The 19,261-nt window shown below is 43.5% G+C and overlaps 1 protein-coding gene across 3 annotated transcripts; it reads right to left on the bottom strand.

Moving 5' to 3' along the window:
* Positions 1-396: 396 nt before the first annotated feature.
* LOC109872202 (vang-like protein 2) lies at positions 397-15,486 on the bottom strand. Of its 3 annotated transcripts, XM_031806469.1 has the most exons (9): positions 14,960-15,486; positions 7,230-7,446; positions 4,557-4,948; positions 4,173-4,296; positions 3,307-3,914; positions 3,077-3,210; positions 2,768-2,903; positions 2,243-2,489; positions 397-1,934 (listed from the first exon to the last, which is right to left on the bottom strand). In XM_031806469.1, exons 3-9 carry the CDS (start codon positions 4,625-4,627, stop codon positions 1,674-1,676), a joined length of 1,581 nt encoding a protein of 526 aa, XP_031662329.1. In that variant the 5' UTR covers positions 4,628-4,948; positions 7,230-7,446; positions 14,960-15,486; the 3' UTR covers positions 397-1,673. The 3 variants fall into 3 exon arrangements, with proteins under 3 accessions (XP_031662329.1, XP_031662328.1, XP_020318938.1); XM_031806468.1 differs by lacking the exon at positions 7,230-7,446; XM_020463349.2 differs by lacking the exon at positions 7,230-7,446 and having other exon boundaries at positions 4,557-4,786.
* Between the last annotated feature and the right edge of the window lie 3,775 nt (positions 15,487-19,261).

Below are 19,261 nucleotides of genomic sequence, written 5' to 3'. Positions count from 1 at the left end.
CAAATATAAAACAGATTTTGATTTGTTTAACACTTTTTGGGGGAGTTACTACATGATTCCACGTGTTATTTCATAATTTTGATGTCTTTGCTATTTTTCTACAATGTAGAAAATAGTACAAATAAAGACAAACTGAGTAGGTGTGACAAAACTTGTGACTGGTACTGCACATACACAACATGGCCAAGAAAGAAATGACTTCCTAGCGAGGGTGGTAGCATGTTGTCACTAGAGGGTCATGTTGAATAATGGGGTGCTGTGGAAAACAAAAAGCCAGAAAAGAACTCCGAAGGGAACGAGTAGAAAGAGTGTTTTAGGTAAGAAAGAGAAGTTTAAACTCCATCGGAATTACTTTTCAATTCGACATCTTTCTCTGAATTAAAACTCAAGAGCCCATTAAGTCTTTAAATCATCTTCTCGTCAGTAGGTTTACAGTATTGTTTTTCCTAACAGGACTAGAGAATGCAAGACAGGGCTTCATACAATCACAACTTTGTGTATGTGAGAAAAGCAGAGATGGGGAGAACAGGAGTAAAAACATCGAGCACACTATACAAGCTACTTATCAATAAAGAAACATTCACATCTTTGTACACAGACACACACACACAGACACAGACACAGACAGACACACACACCACCTATTTTCCAAAAGTAAAAACATTTTTTTGAATTGAATTATAACTTAATAAAAAACATGTATAGAAAACAAAAACAACCTTATAGAAAATGTATTTAAACCCAGAATTCTAGCATGCATAAAAAAACAAACTGGAATGACAATCTTTAGCATTGATGTTAGCATGAATTATGTCAAACCAGTTGTGAACTTTCATTGGTTATTCTCACAGAAATGTACGGTATTAGAGTTCTAACTGCTTGAATAGAAATGATTGGCAGTCATATTGTGGCTCAGAAGATGAACTGCACCAAACTGTTGTCTAAGTAGCAACATTAAGCTGCCAGTCACAGTACATCTGGGTTCGAACCGAGAGGTTTAGTGGTCAGAGAAGTGGTTCTTTGCCAGAGATCACCGGCCAGCATTTCGTAGTTCATACATGGGTAAGGCTGTTACTGTGCTTGTTTTAATGTTTTACAAATGTGGCACAATCTGGTGATTTGCTATGACAGCAGACGACTTGCAGTGAGGATACAATCACATGTCCCTGGTCAGAGTGAGATGGGTGGAGGACAGTGGACACAGGATAGAGAGAAGGCAAGTCCATTCAAAACAGCTTCATGGAACAACATGTTATTCAGGAAAGTCAGTCTGAGAAACATTGTAAGAATGCTGTCCCAAGGCAGGAATGATTTACTCATTCAATGTTACCAAATCATGATAACTTTTGTGTAAAAAAAAAAAGGCCAGTGTAAAATTAAATGAGAGCCACATATACATGGAATAAGACTCTACAACACAGTCTCAGTTACAACAAGCTCAGGAATGTAGTTCCTTTGCAAACTGATGGAGACAGTTGGCCTACAGACAAGACACCGTAAGGGAATTTTACAGTGACATAAAACATGGTCAAGGCATCCATTTTCTGTCTTTGGAAGATCGTAGCTTCATCCCATTCTGTTAACATCCATGACAATGGTTCAAAAGGAGAGTACATGATGATCTAGAACCCTGCGTATCCCAGTAGGATCAGGGGCCTCCACTGACCCCCCCTTCACACAGAGGTCTCTGACTGCAGCCTCATCACAAACTTGTGGCTCTTGGGGTCGATAAACTCCTCACCGATACGCAGGAAGGGGAGGGGCTGCACCGTGACGACAAGGGAGAAGTCGAGGCGGCGCAGAGAGAAGACCAGACCCTGACGCAGGGCAGAGGTTACCGGCTCCTCGCTCACTAGAGTCCACTGGCGCCCCCTGCCATTTTCACGCTGGTACTGCATGGTAGGGCCTGGGCTCACATAACGCTCCAGGAATGCCTGGACAGACAAAATAAAATACAGCCTTTCAAAATCAACCTGAATGAGGAAGACATGTGAATAGGTACAGAGAAGATGGAGTAGTTGTGTACAAGTTAGAATTTGAATTCTAGATCTGATCAAATGCATGCAAACTGTTTCGAGTTTTAAATTTTGTCATGAAAGAAATTGCAACACTGGTATCGTCCCAGCCCTACTATTTATCCCAAAAGCCGTTCTAATATTTTACCCAGAGTCACACAATGTAACTCTTCTATTTTAGCATGATATATTATAGACTCCAAGAGAACATGATCAATTCTGCTCACCTTGGGGGTCATGTTGTGGGTGATACAGAACTGCAGGTGTGTGAGGATGCTCTCCATGCTGTGATAGGGCTGCTGGCGCGTGGTCCTCAGGTACTTCTGCATGGCCCGCGCCATGGGGGCGAAGATGGCCTGAGCCGCCTCCCGGGGGTCCATCACCTCACGGGGGTGTTTGTGGGACGAGACTGCGGGGTCATCATCCTGGAGACGCTTGATGTGGGTGAAGGCCTCTTCCACCGCCACTACCAACCTGGACAGGGCCACAATAAATCATTATGATCCGTGTTAGTGTTATTATTACCATCAGCAACAGCACTGTGATACAGGAGAACTCAATGGGCAGTGGCATCAGTCATCATGTGCCTGAAATACACTATGAAAGGGACTGGTTATCCCCTAGCAACGTACATAGCAACAAGACTCACTGGAGACAAACAGAACAGGGACATTAACAGGGTTCTTCTTTCCCTAATCACTTTAAAAAGCATATTAGACATGTATAGGGGGACAGGATGTTGTCGGTCTTACCTGGCCTTGCGCTTGCGGCACCTGCGGTCCATCTCGGCCTCCTCGTAGTAGTACTCGTTGTGGGAGTTGTCTCTCCTGCGGGCCGCAGCAGCGATCATGGCCCGGGACTGACTGGTGGAGTTATTGGTGCTGTTCTCTGTAGATCAATACATCAGCCAGTGGATGGATTAATAGGAGGGAGGGAGGATAGATGGATGAGTGGGTGGACAAATGACTAGATGGGTGGATTGATGGACAGCTGAATGGAAAGATACTGTAAGGTAGAGAGATAGATGGGGGGAGGGGGGGGGGGTGTAGAATGCTGTTTACCATCCAGTGAGTAGACTTTGAATCCAGACATCTTCTTGGAGAGGATGGACTTGGGCAGGTTGAGCAGGGCAGGGTTGTAGACTGGGAAGTCCCTGTAGTACTGATCCAGCACCCACACTGCTGCCCTCTGGATACTGGAACACACAAGCATCTTCAATACTATCAACATCGCAATGAGGCTACGTGAACAGCACAGTGCACACACATAGACGAACACATAACACACTGACCTGAGGTGGCCGACGTTGTAGAAGCGACTAGCCCCGTCGGTGGTGCGCACCACCTTGAGGCAGAAGGCAGGCTGCAGGTGTCTGACCTCCAGCAGCACCAGGGCCAGGTACTGGATGAAGAGCAGCGCGTCCACCAGTGATGCAGCATACTCCACGATGCCTCTGTAGTCCCTCTCCCGGGGCTCCAGCACGCGCACGCCGTAGAACAGCCAATAGGACGCCACAAACAGGAATACCAGCACCATGAGCAGGCAGCGGAAGACGAAGAAGCGGGGCAGGGTGGCGCGCGGCGGGTGCAGGAACAGCGCCCAGGAGGAGATGAGGAGCACCAGAAGCTTGAAGGCCAGGGAGACGTAGAGACCCTCGCAGGGCGTGCCGCAGGGCTCCAGGGCCTCACGCCACAGCAGCTGGGGGAGGACAAGGAAGGCCAGGGGGGTGAACAGAGCGAACAGGCCCAGGCAGCCGCCCAGCACGGGCCCCAGGAAGCGCTTGCATTCCAGGGGGGACGATTCCTCCAGCTCCTTGGAGACGCGCGTCAGGTCCTCGTTGGACACGCTGTGTTCTGATGTGCCTGTGACCACGGTGGTGGTCTCGCCCCAGTTGTCATCCTGCAGACAGGGACAGAGACAGGACATCAGCTAAACGCGGAGGAGAGATTGGAGGGGGGGCTTTATAGCGATATAAAAGGATAGAGAGGTTGTGATTTGGACGGGTAGGAAAGATTATTAACGGGACCTGACGTTTTTCTGACCGCATAACCTGATCCTGGTTCAGTCACAAGGTCAGGAAAAACCAATGTCCCTATTATGAGAGAAATAAATACGGAGATGTAGAGGGGTTGAAGAGGAGGCGGTTGTGATTCTAACCCGGTCATCGCCCCGGGTCGACTCTGCGTCTAATAGCGACTCCCCGGGGACCTGGATGGTGACAGACTTGTCCCCACGGCTGCTGCCGTCTCTGCTCTTGGAGCGATGTCTGTCCCGCCGATCCCTGGATAAAAGAAACAGGACAACCACACAGTTATGTCCAGCGTGTTAAGCCTCTGTCATTGCGTAACCGAAGCCTGGGGGTACATGTGTTTTGTGTGTGCTTGCTCATCAATGTGCCCATCGACTAATGGATCGATGTGTGTGCGTATTACAAATGCGTTTGAGCCTGGTGTTTCACTAAAACATTTGTGGAACGACAGTTTCAAATGTACTTGCTCGCTTGTGCGTTTTTTTTTTGTTAACTGACTGACCCTCTGGTACCTGTGCTTGCGGGAACTGCGAGAGTGGGACGACTTGTAGGAGTAGCCCGAGTACTGTGACTCGTTGTCCATGTCTTGGGTCGGTGGACAGGGTTGACAGGCCCCTCTCCCCCCGCCCCCGTGCCTTGTTCCTTGACTCTGCCCAGCTGGCTCTTGAGCTCGGAGATGGACTTGGTGGGCAGGGCCAGAGGCAGCTTCAGCAGCTCAACCTTACTCCTGAGAGAATCTATCCTGGAGGCCAGAGGACAGGGAGAAGAGCCCACCAGACAGATGGAATCAGGGAAACAATGGACTAGAAAAAGGAGGGTAGGAAGAAGAGGAGACAGACTAGACAGGGGGTGTGAAAAGATAAGATTATGAGTAGGATGGGGGGGCGGGTTGAAGTGGACAGCCCTGAAATAAAGAGAAGGGAATTAGTGACAAAAACATTTTACATTTCATTTTTTGTCATTTAGCTGATGCTCTTATTCAGAGCAACTTACAGTTAGTGCATTCATCTTAAAATAGCTAGGTGGGACAACCACATGTCTCGGTCATAGTAAGTACATTTTTCCTCAAAGTAGTGGGGGTGGGGTGGGGGCTTGTTCTGTAGGATTTTTTTATTACCTTTATTTAATCAGGTAAGACCAATTGAGGTTAATAACCTATTTTAGGGGAGCGACCTGACAATGAGGCAAAACAGGGAAATAGCAGCATGTGCATAAAATATTAGCAAAAAAAATACATAAATACACACAAAAGACAAAGTGTCATAAGTTCTGAGGGAAGCTGGTGCCAGGACAGAGAGGAGCTTTGACTGGGCTGAGTGGGAGCTGCCCTCCCTTAGGGGTGGGTGGGTCAAGAGACCAGAGGTGGCAGAATAGGGTACTGGGGGTTTGGGGTGTAGGGTTTAAGCATAGCCTGAAAGTGTTTGTGGGTATTTGACCCTGACCGTCTGCGCAACTGAAGACATGTTAGCTCTCGGGTTGAATACAAGCTTTTAGATCTCAGGCAGGGTTTGGCCCTCAAGTAGTTCTACAGACAACAAGTCTGCAGTGATGCTGAGGTCCAGGAAAGCTTACAGATCTGATACAATGGAGTCATATTGGGTTACTGTGTTTTCACAAACTTGTTTGCCCTCGCCCTCTCTTTCCCTATCTCACATTCCCTCTTGGTCTCCCTTGGCCCCCTGGGTAACAGGGCCTCTCCGCTGCTGGTGATGATGTAAATAGGGTGCTCAGATGGAGGGAATTGGAGGTTGACAGTTTCAATGGAAACGGACCTTACACCACCCTCTCCTACCCCGAGAAACTGTATTGGCTCACCATGTTAATTGGACAGTTTGATTTGTCACATATGGGGCAATAGTCAGTCATGGCTATGCATGCAGGGCATTACGTTTAACAACTAACTCCATTAAACTGCCAGTCTATTCTCAACTGTGTGTATCTGTTTGCATGCACAAGTTGACTTGAGCCTCGTCTTGGGAAATGCCCCACTGTTTATGCTATAAAAACTCATAGCCTTTGTACCCTCCAATGGAAACCTAAGGGCCCCAGAACATTTGCTGAACTTCAGCTCCCATCACATGCTGTGCAGCCCTGGGAGGGTGTGGTGCATATGGAGCAAGCAGGGGCAAAAATGTATAGTCTACTCCGCCTGCATTTCAAAACCATTGTCTGATACATAATGCAAAACAGAGGGAACCCACGTGCTCATTGTGGCTTGTTTATATTCCCATGCTCTGGGCTTGAGCTCCCAAAAAACAAATCCCTCACAGGCTGTCTGTGATACTGGCGATATGATGAACACCTGATCCATCAACGTTTGGTCTGCTGGAGAGACAGAGTTCCCTTTTCTTATTTCAACCCTATATGTCATGTGATCCGGTCAATGAACTCGGCGACCGTGGTGATTCCGCACTCACGCCGTCCTCACTTAGCCACATCATGATATCATAAAGACCTAACCAGCAGGAAGGTCTGATTTCACTATTATTAAAACAAGATCCCAGATGTCAACTGGAGACCTCTTCAATGTTGTGATGCAAAACACTAGCATAATACATAGCACTCAGAATTAAAGAAGGTTTTACCAGGCAATGTTCATCCTGATCTGAGTTTTTTTCTACATGGACGATACATTGGAGATAATATATGACAACTACAAGAAATAACAGAACAACATGAAACTTCTAAAGAGGCCAGGCCTGGTATTTATAGCAATTTTGAAAAGGCCTTTGATAAAGTAAGACTGGATTTTATATATATAAATGCCTGGATTTTTTTCCATTTCAGTGAGTCTCTTATTCAATGGGTACAAGTAATGTATAGTAATCCCAGATGTAAAATAGTAAATAGTGGCTACTTCTGAGAGTTTTGAACCGTCACGAGGAGGTAAACATAGGGTGCCCACTGTCACCATATCAATTCGCTATAGCCATCGAAATGCTAGCTATTAAAAGCAGATCAAATAACAGAGGATTAGAAATCCTAGGCTTAAAAATAAAAAGGTGTCCATGTATGCCAAAGAATATGAACTGGGTGGGCTGAGATTAAATATAAAAGCACTAAACCTTGAAAAGCTTCACTTACACAAAAGTTTTACTTTAATTCAAAATGGTTCTCAAGTAGATTATCCCTTGTTTAAAAATTGCCTCTGGGCTTTCTCTCAACCAGCTTCATGAGGTAGTCACCTGGAAAGCTTTTCCACAGTCTTGAAGGAGTTCCCACATATGCTGAGCACTTGTTGGCTGCTTTTCCTTCCCTCCGCGGTCCAACTCATGCCAAACCATCTCAATTGGGTTGAGGTCGGGTGATTGTGGGGGCCAGGTTATCTGATGCAGCACTCCATCATTCTCCCGCTTGATCAAATAGCACTTACACAGCCTGGAGGTGTGTTGGGTCATTGTCCTGTTGAAAAACAAATGATAGTCCCACTAAGCGCAAACCAGATGGGATGGCGCGTCACTGCAGAATGCTGTGGTAAGCATGCTGGTTAAGTGTGCCTTGAATTCTAAATAAAATCACCAGCAAAGCACGCCCATACATCACACCTCCTTGTTCCACGGTGGGAACCACACATGCGGATATCATCCGTTCACCTACATCTCACAAAGACACGGTGGTTGGAACCAAAAATCTAAAATTTGGACTAATCAAGACCAAAACACAGATTTCCACCAGTCTAATGTCCATTGCTCGTGTTTCTTGGCCCAAGCAAGACTTCTTCTTATTGGTGTCCTTGAGTAGTGGTTTCATTGCAGCGAGTCGACCATGAAGGCCTGACTTACGCGGTCTCCTCTGAACAGCTGATGTTAAGATGTGTCTATTACTTGAACTCTGTAACACTTATTTGGGCTGCAATTTCTTAGCCTGGTAACTCTAATGAACTTTGGGTCTTCCTTTCTTGTGGAGGTCCTCATGAGAGCCAGTTATCATAGAGCTTGATGGTTTTTGCGACTGCACTTGAAGAAACATTCAAAGTTCTTGGCATTTTCTGGATTGACTGACCATGTTTTAAAGTAATGATGGACTGTCATTTATCTTTGCTTATTTGTGTTGTTCTTGTCATAATATGGATTTGGTCTGTTACCAAATAGGGCTATCTTCTGTATACCACCCCTACCTGGTCACAACATAACTAATTGTCTCAAAACTCATTAAGGAAAGAAATTCCACAAATTAACTTTAAACAAGGCACACCTGTTAATTGAAATGCATTCCAGGTGACTACCTCATGAAGCTGGTTGAGAGAATGCCAAGTGTGTGCAAAACTGTCATCAAGGCCAAGGGTGGTTACTTTGAATGATCTCAAAAATGAAAATTGTTGATTTGTTAAACACTTTTTTGGTTACTACATGATTCCATACGTGTTATTTCAGAGTTTTGATGTTTTCACTATTATTTTTCAATGTGTGTCCCAATGGCATGTTGTGTTAGATAATCCAAGTTTATCATTTTAAAAGGCTAATTAATAATTAGAAAACCCATTTGCAATTATGTTAGCACAGCTGAAAACTGTTGTTCTGATTAAAGAAGCAATACAACTGGCCTTATTTAGACTAGTTGAGTTTCTGGAGCATCAGCATTTGTGGGTTCGATTGCAGGTTTAAAATTGCCAGAAACAAAGCACTTTCTTCTGAAACTCGTCAGTCTATTCTTGTTCTGAGAGTCCTCAACTGGCAGCTTCATTAAATGGTACTCGCAAAACACTGGTCTCAACGTCAACAATGAAGAGGCGACTCTAGGATGCTGGCCTTCTAGGCAGAGTTGCAAAGAAAAAGCCATATCTCAAACTGGCCAATAAAAAGAAAAGACTAAGATGGGCAAAAGAACATAAACATTGGACAGAGGAAGATTGGGAAAAAAAAGTGTTATGGACAAATCTAAGTTTGAGGTGTTCTGATCAAAAAGAAGAACATTCGTGAGATGCAGAAAAAATGAAAAGATGCTGGAGAGGTGCTTGACGCCATCTGTCAAGCATGGTGGAGGCAATGTGACGGTGCTTTGGTGGTGGTAAAGTGGGAGATTTGTACAGGGTAAAAGGGATCATGAAGAAGGAAGGCTATATCACTCCATTTTGCAAGCCCTGCTGTACCCTGTGGATGGCACATAATTGGAATCAATTTCCTCCTACAACAGGACAATGACCCAAAGCACAGCTCCAAACTATGCAATAACTATTTAGGGAAGAAGCAGTCAGCTGGTATTCTGTCTATAATGGAGTGGCCAGCACAGTCACCGGATCTCAACCCTATTGAGCTGTTGTGGGTGCAACTTGACCGTATGGTACGTAAGAAGTGCCCATCAGGCCAACCAAATTGTGAGAGGTTCTTCAGGAAGCATGGAATGACTAGAATGCCAAAGGTCTGGAAGGCTGTAATTGCTGCAAATGGAGTATTCTTTGACAAAAGCAAAGTTTGTAGGACACAATCATTATTTCAATTAAAAATCATTATTTATAACTTTGTCAACGTCTTGACTATATTTCCTATTCATTTTGCAACTCATTTCATGTATGGTTTCGTGGACATTTCTAAGTGACCCCGAACTTTTGAACGGTAGTGTGTGTACTAGAGGTCAACCGATTATGATTTTTCAACGCCGATTTTTAAAATGTATTTGTACTAATGACAATTACGGCAATAGTTAATGAACACTTATTTTAACTTAATATAATACATCAATAAAATCAATTTAGCCTCATAAATAATGAAACATGTTCAATTGTTTAAATAATGCAAAAACAAAGTGTTGGAGAAGAAAGTAAAAGTGCAATATGTGCCATGTAAGAAAGCTAACGTTTAAGTTCCTTGCTCAGAACATGAGAACATATGAAAGCTGGTGGTTCCTTTTAACATGTCTTCAATATTCCCAGGTAAGAAGTTTTAGGTTGTAGTTATTATAGGACTCTTTATCTCTATACCATTTGTATTTCATTAACCTTTGACTATTGGATGTTCTTATAGGCACTTTAGTATTGCCAGTGTAACAGTATAGCTCCCATCCCTCTCCTCACTCCTCCCTGGGCTCAAACCAGGAACACAACGACAACAGCCACCCTCAAAGCAGCGTTACCCATGCAAAGCAAGGGGAACAACTACTCCAAGTCTCAGAGCGAGTGACGTTTGAAACGCTATTAGCGTGCACCCCTCTAACTAGCTAGCCATTTCACATCGGTTACACAAGCCTAATCTCGGGAGTCATAAACAGCGCAATGCTTGACACACAATGAAGAACTGCTAGCAAAAGGCACAAAAGTGCTGTTTGAATGAATGCTTACGACCCTGCTGCTGCCTACCACCGCTCAGTCAGACTGCGCTATCAAATCATAGACTTAGTTATAACATAATAACACACAGAAATACGAGCCTTAGGTCATTACTATGGTCAAATCCAGAAACTATAATCTCGAAAACAAGACGTTTATTCTTTCAGTGAAATACGGAACCGTTCCGTATTTTATCTAAGGGGTGGCATCCATTAGTTTAAATATTCGTGTCACATTGCACAACCTTCAATGTTATGTCATAATTACGTAATATTCTGGCAAATTAGGCGGCCCAAACTGTTGCATATACACTGACTCTGCGTACAATGAATGCAAGAGAAGTGACAAAATATATACTTCTGTGTACTGATTTTAAGAAAGGCATTGATGTTCATGGTTAGGTACACATTGGAGCAACGATACGCACCACATCGATTATATGCAACGCAGGACATGCTAGATAAACTAGTAATATCATCAACCATGTGTAGTTAACTAGTGATTATGATTGATTGATTGTTATTTCTAAGATAAGTTTAATGCTAGCTAGCAACTTACCTTGGCTTCTACTGCATTTGTGTAACAGGCAGGTTCCTCGTGGAGTGCAATGAGAGGCAGGTGTTTAGAGCGTTGGACTAGTTAACTGTAAGGTTGCAAGATTGAATCCCCTGAGCTGACAAGGTGAAAATCTGTCGTTCTGCCCCCGAACGAGGCAGTTAACCCACCATTCCTAGGCCGTCATTGAAAATAAGAATGTGTCCTTAACTGACTTGCCTAGTTAAATAAAGGTGTAAAAAAATTGGGGCCAAATCAGTGTCCAAAAATACCGATTTCCAATTGTTATGAAAACTTGAAATCGGGCCCTAATTAATTGGCCATTCCAATTAATCGTTTGACCTCTAGTGTGTACAGTTGTGGCCAAATTAATTTTCACAAAAGTTTGCTGCTTCAGTGTCTTTAGATATTTTTGTCAGATGTTACTATGGAATATCGAAGTATAATTACAAGCATTTCATAAGTGTCAAAGGCTTTTATTGACAATTACATGAAGTTGATGCAAATAGTCAATATTTGCACATCCTGACTGATGGCAGCCCATTCTTGCATAATCAATGCTTGGAGTTTGTCAGAATTTGTGGGATTTTGTTTGACCACAAGTTCTCAGCGGGATTAAGGTCTGGGGAGTTTCGCGGCCATGGACCCAAAATATCGATATTTTGTTCCCCGAGCCACTTAGTTATCACTTTTGCCTTATGTCAAGGTGCTCCATCATGCTGGAAAAGACATTGTTCGTCACCAAACTGTTCCTGGATGGTTGGGAGAAGTTGCTCTCGGATGATGTGTTGGTACCATTCTTTATTCAAGGCTGTGTTCTTAGACAAAATTGTGAGTGAGCCCACTCCCTTGGCTGAGAAGCAACCTCACACATGAATGGTCTCAGGATGCTTTACTGTTGGCATGACACAGGACTGATGGTAGCGCTCAACTTGTCTCCTCCGGACAAGTTTTTTCCGGATGCCCCAAACAATCAGAAAGGGGATTCATCAGAGAAAAATGACTTTACCCCAGTCCAATCCTTGTACATTTTGCAGAATATCAGTCTGTCCCTGATGTTTTTCCTGGAGAGAAGTGGCTTCTTTGCTGCCCTTCTTGACACCAGGCCATCCTCCAAAAGTCTTAGCCTCACTGTGCATGCAGAAGCACTCACACCTGCCTGCTGCCATTCCTGAGCAAGCTCTGTACTGGTGGTGCCCCGATCCCGCAGCTGAATCAACTTTAGGAGACGGTCCTGGCGCTTTCTGGACTTTCTTGGGCACCCTGAAGTCTCTTTCACAACAATTGAACCACTCTCCTTGAAGTTCTTGATGAACTTCAAATGGTTGATTTAGGTGCAATCTTACTGGCAGCAATATCCTTGCCTGTGAAGCCCTTTTTGTGCAAAGCAATGATGACGGCATGTGATTCCTTGCAGGTAACCATGGTTGGCAGAGGAAGAACAATGATTCCAAGCACCACTCTCCCTTTGAAGCTTCCAGTCTGTTATTCGAACTCAATCAGCATGACAGAGCGATCTCCAGCCTTGTCCTCGTCAACACTCACACCTGTGTTAACGAGAGAATCACTGACATGATGTCAGCTGGTCCTTTTGTGGCAGGGCTGAAATGCAGTGGAAATGTTTTGGGGGGGATTCAGTTCATTTGCATGGCAAAGAGGGACTTTGCAATTAAATGCAATTCATCTGATCACTCTTCATAACATGCTGGAGTATATGCAAATTGCCATCATACAAACTGAGGCAGCAGACTTTGTGAAAATTAATATTTGTGTCATTCTCAAAACTTTTGGCCACGGTTGTATATAAGACCTCTAATCTAAACAAACATAGATGGCACCATAGTAAATGGGTGGTAACCATGAATGGGTGGTAAACAACCCCAGTGTAGCTCACTGTAAACAAGCATAATGGTAGGGACAGTATCTTCTGGCAAATCTAATCCATATAGTGTAGATAGGGAAAATATGCTAACATCTGCCAAGTATGCTGGCATCTATCAGATTCAAATTCATACACAAGCAAGCCCATTATCCACTCGGACCCCTTGAGTAGCTACCTCAAATGAAAGTCAAATGATATATCCAAATCAACCTCAGTCACTTTTAGAAGTCTAATCTGGCCCTGTTGTCTGGGATTTGATATAATGACCCAGTTCAGATAAGCCAATGCCAAAAGCAGGGCTTGCCTGACAGTGCATAAACTATCATGCACGCCTCGTTGCCCCACAGTGAGCATCACAGATGCCTTTACCTTTTCTGAATACACATCTCTCTCTCTTCACATGGCTCTACAATTACTAGCCTAATATAATGACAACATCTCCTTCCTCTCTTCCAAATCTTAATGGGTTAATGGAGCTTGGTAAATATAAACAGATGAGGTGATACACCTCTAACTACATGCCCACACAGAAATACCATTTAAAGCCATTGGACAAATCAATGTTTTCTACATTTCATGAAATCCAAACTTTCACCAGCTGTTTGAGGGAGTGGAAAAGTCCAAACAACTGATTGTGGCAATGCGGTATGTAACTTCATGTATGAGTAATATGAAGCCAAAAGACTGCAACTGTGAAAGTAAACATGCACAGCCCAGTACAGTGGTAGAGAGTTAGTGAGTATGAGGGGGCCACACACACCACCCCCACCCACCTACTGCTAACTGCAGTGACAACAGAAAATCCAGCGAAAAACAGACAACTGCACTCTCAACCTTTGTGCCCAGTGCTCCTATGAAGTGGAGCAGGTGTGTGTACAATGTAAAAGATGGGGTGTGGCCAAATCAACATACAGTCTATGGACTGGACAAAGCAGGCTTGTTACAACATTGTTACCAGAGGGGCAAGACAGTTTACTGTTCATTTGCCAATACATTTTTCTGTGACCATATCCAAGCATGGATTTGAGGCTACCACTGTCCAAAGTCTTTCCTCAATCACCACTTGTCTCTTTTGTCGTGATGTGCCCAACAATGTTTGTACCCTGTTTTGTGCTGCTGCCGTGTTGTGTTGCTACCATGCCGTGTTGTCATGTGTTGATGCCATGCTATGTTGTCATCTTAGGTCTCTCTTCATGTAGTGTTGTGTTTGGTCACGATGTGCATTTTGTCCTATATTTTTATTTAATTTATTTTAAATCTCAGCCCTCATCCCCGCAGGAGGCCTTTTGCCTTTTGGTAGGCCATCATTGTAAATAATAATTTGTTCTTAACTGACTTGCCTAGTTAAATAAAAAATCTAATAAATACAACTATGCCTCTAATCTAATGGGCCTGTTTATTTTGAGAGCCACGGGCAGCTGGGACAAAAGCATTTGCACTGGGAACTCTACATTAGCCCTAGCAAAAGCTAATTACATGAGAAAAATAGGCATAAAATAAGCAGATTAATATTGTAGGCAGATTGCTGTGGCAAAATTGGTCGTTTAGGACCATTTTGATTTCATAGGCCTAACTTAACGTTTAACCTAAAACATTCAAAACTCAGTAATTGTGTAGTTTACGAAGTGAAAGCTTAACATTCGCCATAATTGGGGCTACTGTAGTAGCCTACTGTAGGCATACTGTTTCACTTTAGTCTCTAGACTAGATTACAAATTTGTAACATGCATATCTGCAGTCCTTGTTAATATCTTGCTACGTTGTTACAGTGTTGCAAGTGCAACAAGGTTACAAACACGTAATTTAGCCAACAGCTGAATCAGATCCACTGTAGCTAACTATATTCGTAACAAATAGTGGCATGCCTCATTTCATTACCGGTCGGTTTGGAACAGGGATTTAAATTAAGTGTATCCACAAAAGCCTGAATGAAACAATAACCTGTTACTAAATGAGCAATAACCTAGCAAACACAAAACACGTTAATCGAAGATTCAACTACGATATATACAAGTTATAAATGCCCATTTTATCCGACCTAAGCATAAATGTATCCTCCATTATATGAGGGTTAGCAAACAATAGGGCGAGACTCTCCGGTCACTATCGAGCACAAATGGATGATCCGTTTTCCGTCTGCGAATCTTTTCCCCCATTTATTTTCGAAAGGGGAAGCCCTGGACGAATGGATCATGCACATTGAATTGAACACCAACCTTCGGCGAAATTTCTCACAGAGCTTGAAGCCACACGTGTCCTCTCAGCGTGTCGTTCGCATGTCGTCGGGATGAGGTTGGCTAATTTCTCCCAAATTGTTGGGACTCAGGATTCAACTCTTCGAACCACGTAGCTACGTGGCCTGGGTGAAAATAACAATAGGCCCGATCACGCCAGGGGTCCTCTCTAAACTTCCCTGCAGTTTCGGTCTGGAATGAAACCCGAGTGCGAATATAGTCTCTTCCCGACTTTTGTTTCGGAAACATGAAACCTCACCCTAGCAATATATAATTGTATTCCCCCTTTACTTCAATGGTGAATTATTTCCAAACATGTTCACTATATATATCCACACAGAAAAAGACGCTTTCGACACCCCGCCCAAAAAACAGCGTATGGCTACTTATCCCCAAATATACATTCAGGTATTTTCACTTTCCTCTTTTCCCCCACGACTGACTGGTAGACAGGGTTGCCAGATCAAGCTACAATTGTAGTAAATGTCTTCTGAAAACCCGCCCAGAATGCCTGGAAACTCTCCCCAAAACATCGCAGCAAGAGATGAGTTGCCACATTTAAACCCTTTTCCATAACGTTATTCAGCGAATTAAGAAAGTAATATCGATGTCATTTTTAACATGTTTTCCAACAAAATAATAATTATCGCGAGTTTAAGAATTTGTCACAATTGAAAAGACAAATCGCCCTTAAACTCTCCAGATAATTTCCCATCAATGGAAGTCGATGTAACTTGTTTTGCCTGCTATGATTAAGCAATAAGGCCCGAGGAGGTGTGGTATAAGGCCAATATACCACAGCTAAGGGCTGTTCATAGCCCTTAACCGTGGTATATTGGCCATATACCACAAACACCTGAGGTGCCTTATTGCTATTATTAACTGGTTACCAATGTAATTAGAATTGTAAAAAGTTAGTTTTTGTCATTCAACCAATCAGCATCCAGGGCTCAAACCTCTCTCTATAATTGTAACCTCAGGGGGTGTGGTATATGGCCAATATACCACGGCTAAGGGCTGTATCCAGGCAGTCCGCGTTGCGTCGTGCATAAGAACATCCCTTAGCCATGGTATATTGGCCATATACCACACCCCCTCATGCCTTATTACTTAAATAAATCATGTTTGCTCATATGCATAACTATAGATACATCTGACAGGAGAGTTTGAGTGATGAAAATTGGACAGGGGATCCCAAAATCTCTGTGTAAGAAACACTTGGACGAACTTCAAAAAACAAATGTTGGGCAATTGTGCCTGTTATTATGTGCCAGATGTTTAAGACTACTTGTTATTAATTGACTATTTGTGAGATTGACTTGTTATTTCATTAGGCAAAGGCTACTGACAAGAATCTGAGTTTATAATTGCAATTCAACTTTGCCATGGTTTGCTGAGCTAGATGCAGGTAGCCTTATGGGCCCTGATAGGCCAACATGCCGAAGTCCACAATGAAACTGACATTAAATGTGGAGAATGATACATTTGAGATAGAGCGGTGACGATGATCACAATTGATAACTCCCAATTTAATTAACTAAAAATGGCCATTAATAATTGCATAATAACACAAGGCTACAACAACAAACTGAGTTATAGGCTATTTACAGGCTATTCCATTTGCCAGCTCCAAATAGGCTACACAAGTTGCACAAATTGATTTGCAATGACTCCAGTGATCTCATCAATTCATTATATTTATTGTATCAAATGGTAGGCTACAGTAGCCTGTAATGGCATAGAAATTAAAAGCCTACTTGATGGCCAACAGATGCAATGTAGCCTATCATTCTCCACATTTAATGTACTTTTCATTGTGGACTTTTTCCTCATAAAACACGCACGTGAGGGAGTTCCATAACTTCCACTTGCTCAGCGCTCCAGACCCTAGAACTGAGCATGAGTAAAATCCTTTGCTTAATATTATCGATAAGAAAAGTCAACATTAGAATGCAGTTTACTTTAAACCACCTCTGAGCGAATTTATCTAAAGAGCCCTCTTGCACCTAAAGTCGTTTTCCATTGCTTTGTTACCATTATATCAGTTCTAGTGTGTTAATATGTTTTGTGGAAAAGGGGTGTCTACATAATGACCAATCTAAATAGCTTACCTACAACTTGTAAAAAGTTGTCAAGACATGCTCGTGTGCTGCTCTGTCTCCATGACTCAGCTGCCTCTGCTGCAGCACTCTCTCAACAAGTGCTCTCAATGCACACACACCTATGGGGAGTGATTCAGGCCAGAATTCAGCCACTGAAGCTACTGATACCTCTCACCAAGTCACCTAACGCCAATAGATACCGTCATGAATAAACATGGACTGTCAATGGAGACAACTTTTTTCTAAGATGTCAAACTGCCCACACGTACACAGTGTCAGTTTGCTTGTAGTTTTTTTTATGAAAGATCTCACCACGAATGCCTTAAAAACGTTTACAGGTAGATGGAGCGATCTTCTGGTCAGACTTCGGAGGCGCGCACACCACGCACCACTTCCGAGTATATTACTCGCTAATGTCCAGTCTCTAGATAACAAGATAGACCAAATAAGGGCAAGGGTTGCTTTCCAGAGAGACATCAGGGATTGTAACATATTCTGCTTCACGGAAATGTGTCTCTCTCTGGATATGCTGTCGGAGTCGGTACAGCCACTTGGAATCTTTGTGCGTCGCGCCGGCAGGAATAAACATCTCTCTGGGAAGAAGAGGGCCTGGGGAGTATTAAAGACCTGATTAAAGACTCATGGTGTAATTGTAAAAACATACAGGAAGTCAAGTCCTTTTGTTCACATGACCTAGAATTCCTCACAATCAAATGCCGACTGTATTATCTCAAGGGAATTCTCCTCAGTTATTGTCACAGCCATGTATATCCCTCCTCAAGCCGATACCACGACGGCCCTCAAAGAACTTCACTGGATTTTATGCAAACTGGATACCATATATCCTGAGGCTGCATTTATTGTAGCTGGGGATTATAACAAAGCAAATTTGAGAACCAGGCTACCTAAATTCTATCTGCACATTGACTGTAGCACTCGCCCTGGAAAAACACTGGATAATCGCTACTCCAACTTCTGCGATGCATATAAGGCCCTCTCCCGCCCTCCTTTTGGCAAATCTGACCACGACTCCATTTTGCTCCTCACTTCCTATAGGCAGAAACTCAAACAGGATGTACCCGTGCTAAGGACTATTCAACACTGGTCTGACCAATCGGAATCCACGCTTCAAGATTGTTTTGATCACGCGGACTGGGACATATTCCGGGTAGCCTCAGAGAATAATATTGACGTATATGCTGATTCGGTAAGTGAGTTTATAAGGAAGTGCATAGGAGATGTTGTACCTACTGTGACTATTAAATCCTACCCTAACCAGAAACCATAGATAGATAGCGGAATTCGCACAAAACTGAAAGCGCGAACCACCGCATGGAAAGTTGACTGGGAATATGGCCGAATACAAACAGTGTAGTTATTCCCTCCTCAAGGGAATCAAACAAGCGAAATGTCAGTATAGAGACAAAGTGGTCGCAATTCAACGGCTTAGACACGAGACATATGTGGCAGGGTCTACAGACAATCATGGACTACAAAAGCAAAACCAGCCACTTTACGGACACCGACCTCTTGCTTCCAGACAAATTAAACACGTTCTTTGCCTGCTTTGAGGATAATACAGTGCCACCAACGAGGCCCGCTACCAAGGACTGTGGGCTCTCCATCTCTGTGGCCGACGTGAGTAAGACATTCAAACGTGTTAACCCTCACAAGGCTGCCGGCCCAGACGGCATCCCTAGCCGCGTCCTCAAAGCATGCACAGACCAGCTGGTTGGTGTGTTTACGGACATATTCAATCTCTCCCTATCCCAGTTTGCTGTCCCCACATGCTTCAAGATAGCCACCATTGTTCCTGTACCCAAGAAAACAAAGGTAACTGAACTAAATGACTATCGCCCCGTAGCACTAACTTCTGTCATCATGAAGTGCTTTGAGAGGCTAGTCAAGGATCATATCACCTCCACGTTACCTGTCACCCTAGACCCACTTCAATTTGCTTACCGTCCAAATAGGTTCACAGACGATGCAATCGCCATCACACTGCACACTGACCTTTTTTAAATGTATTTTCATTTTACCTTTATTTAACCAGGTAGGCTAGTTGAGAACAAGTTCTCATTTGCAACTGCGACCTGGCCAAGATAAAGCATAGCAGTGTGAACAGACAACACAGAGTTACACATGGAGTAAACAATTAACAAGTCAATAACACAGTAGAAAA

Source organism: Oncorhynchus kisutch, linkage group LG27, assembly GCF_002021735.2.
Source record: "Oncorhynchus kisutch isolate 150728-3 linkage group LG27, Okis_V2, whole genome shotgun sequence".
NCBI lineage: Eukaryota > Metazoa > Chordata > Actinopteri > Salmoniformes > Salmonidae > Oncorhynchus > Oncorhynchus kisutch.
Note: the sequence above shows the minus strand (reverse complement) of the source record. Positions and strands in the feature narration are given on the sequence as shown.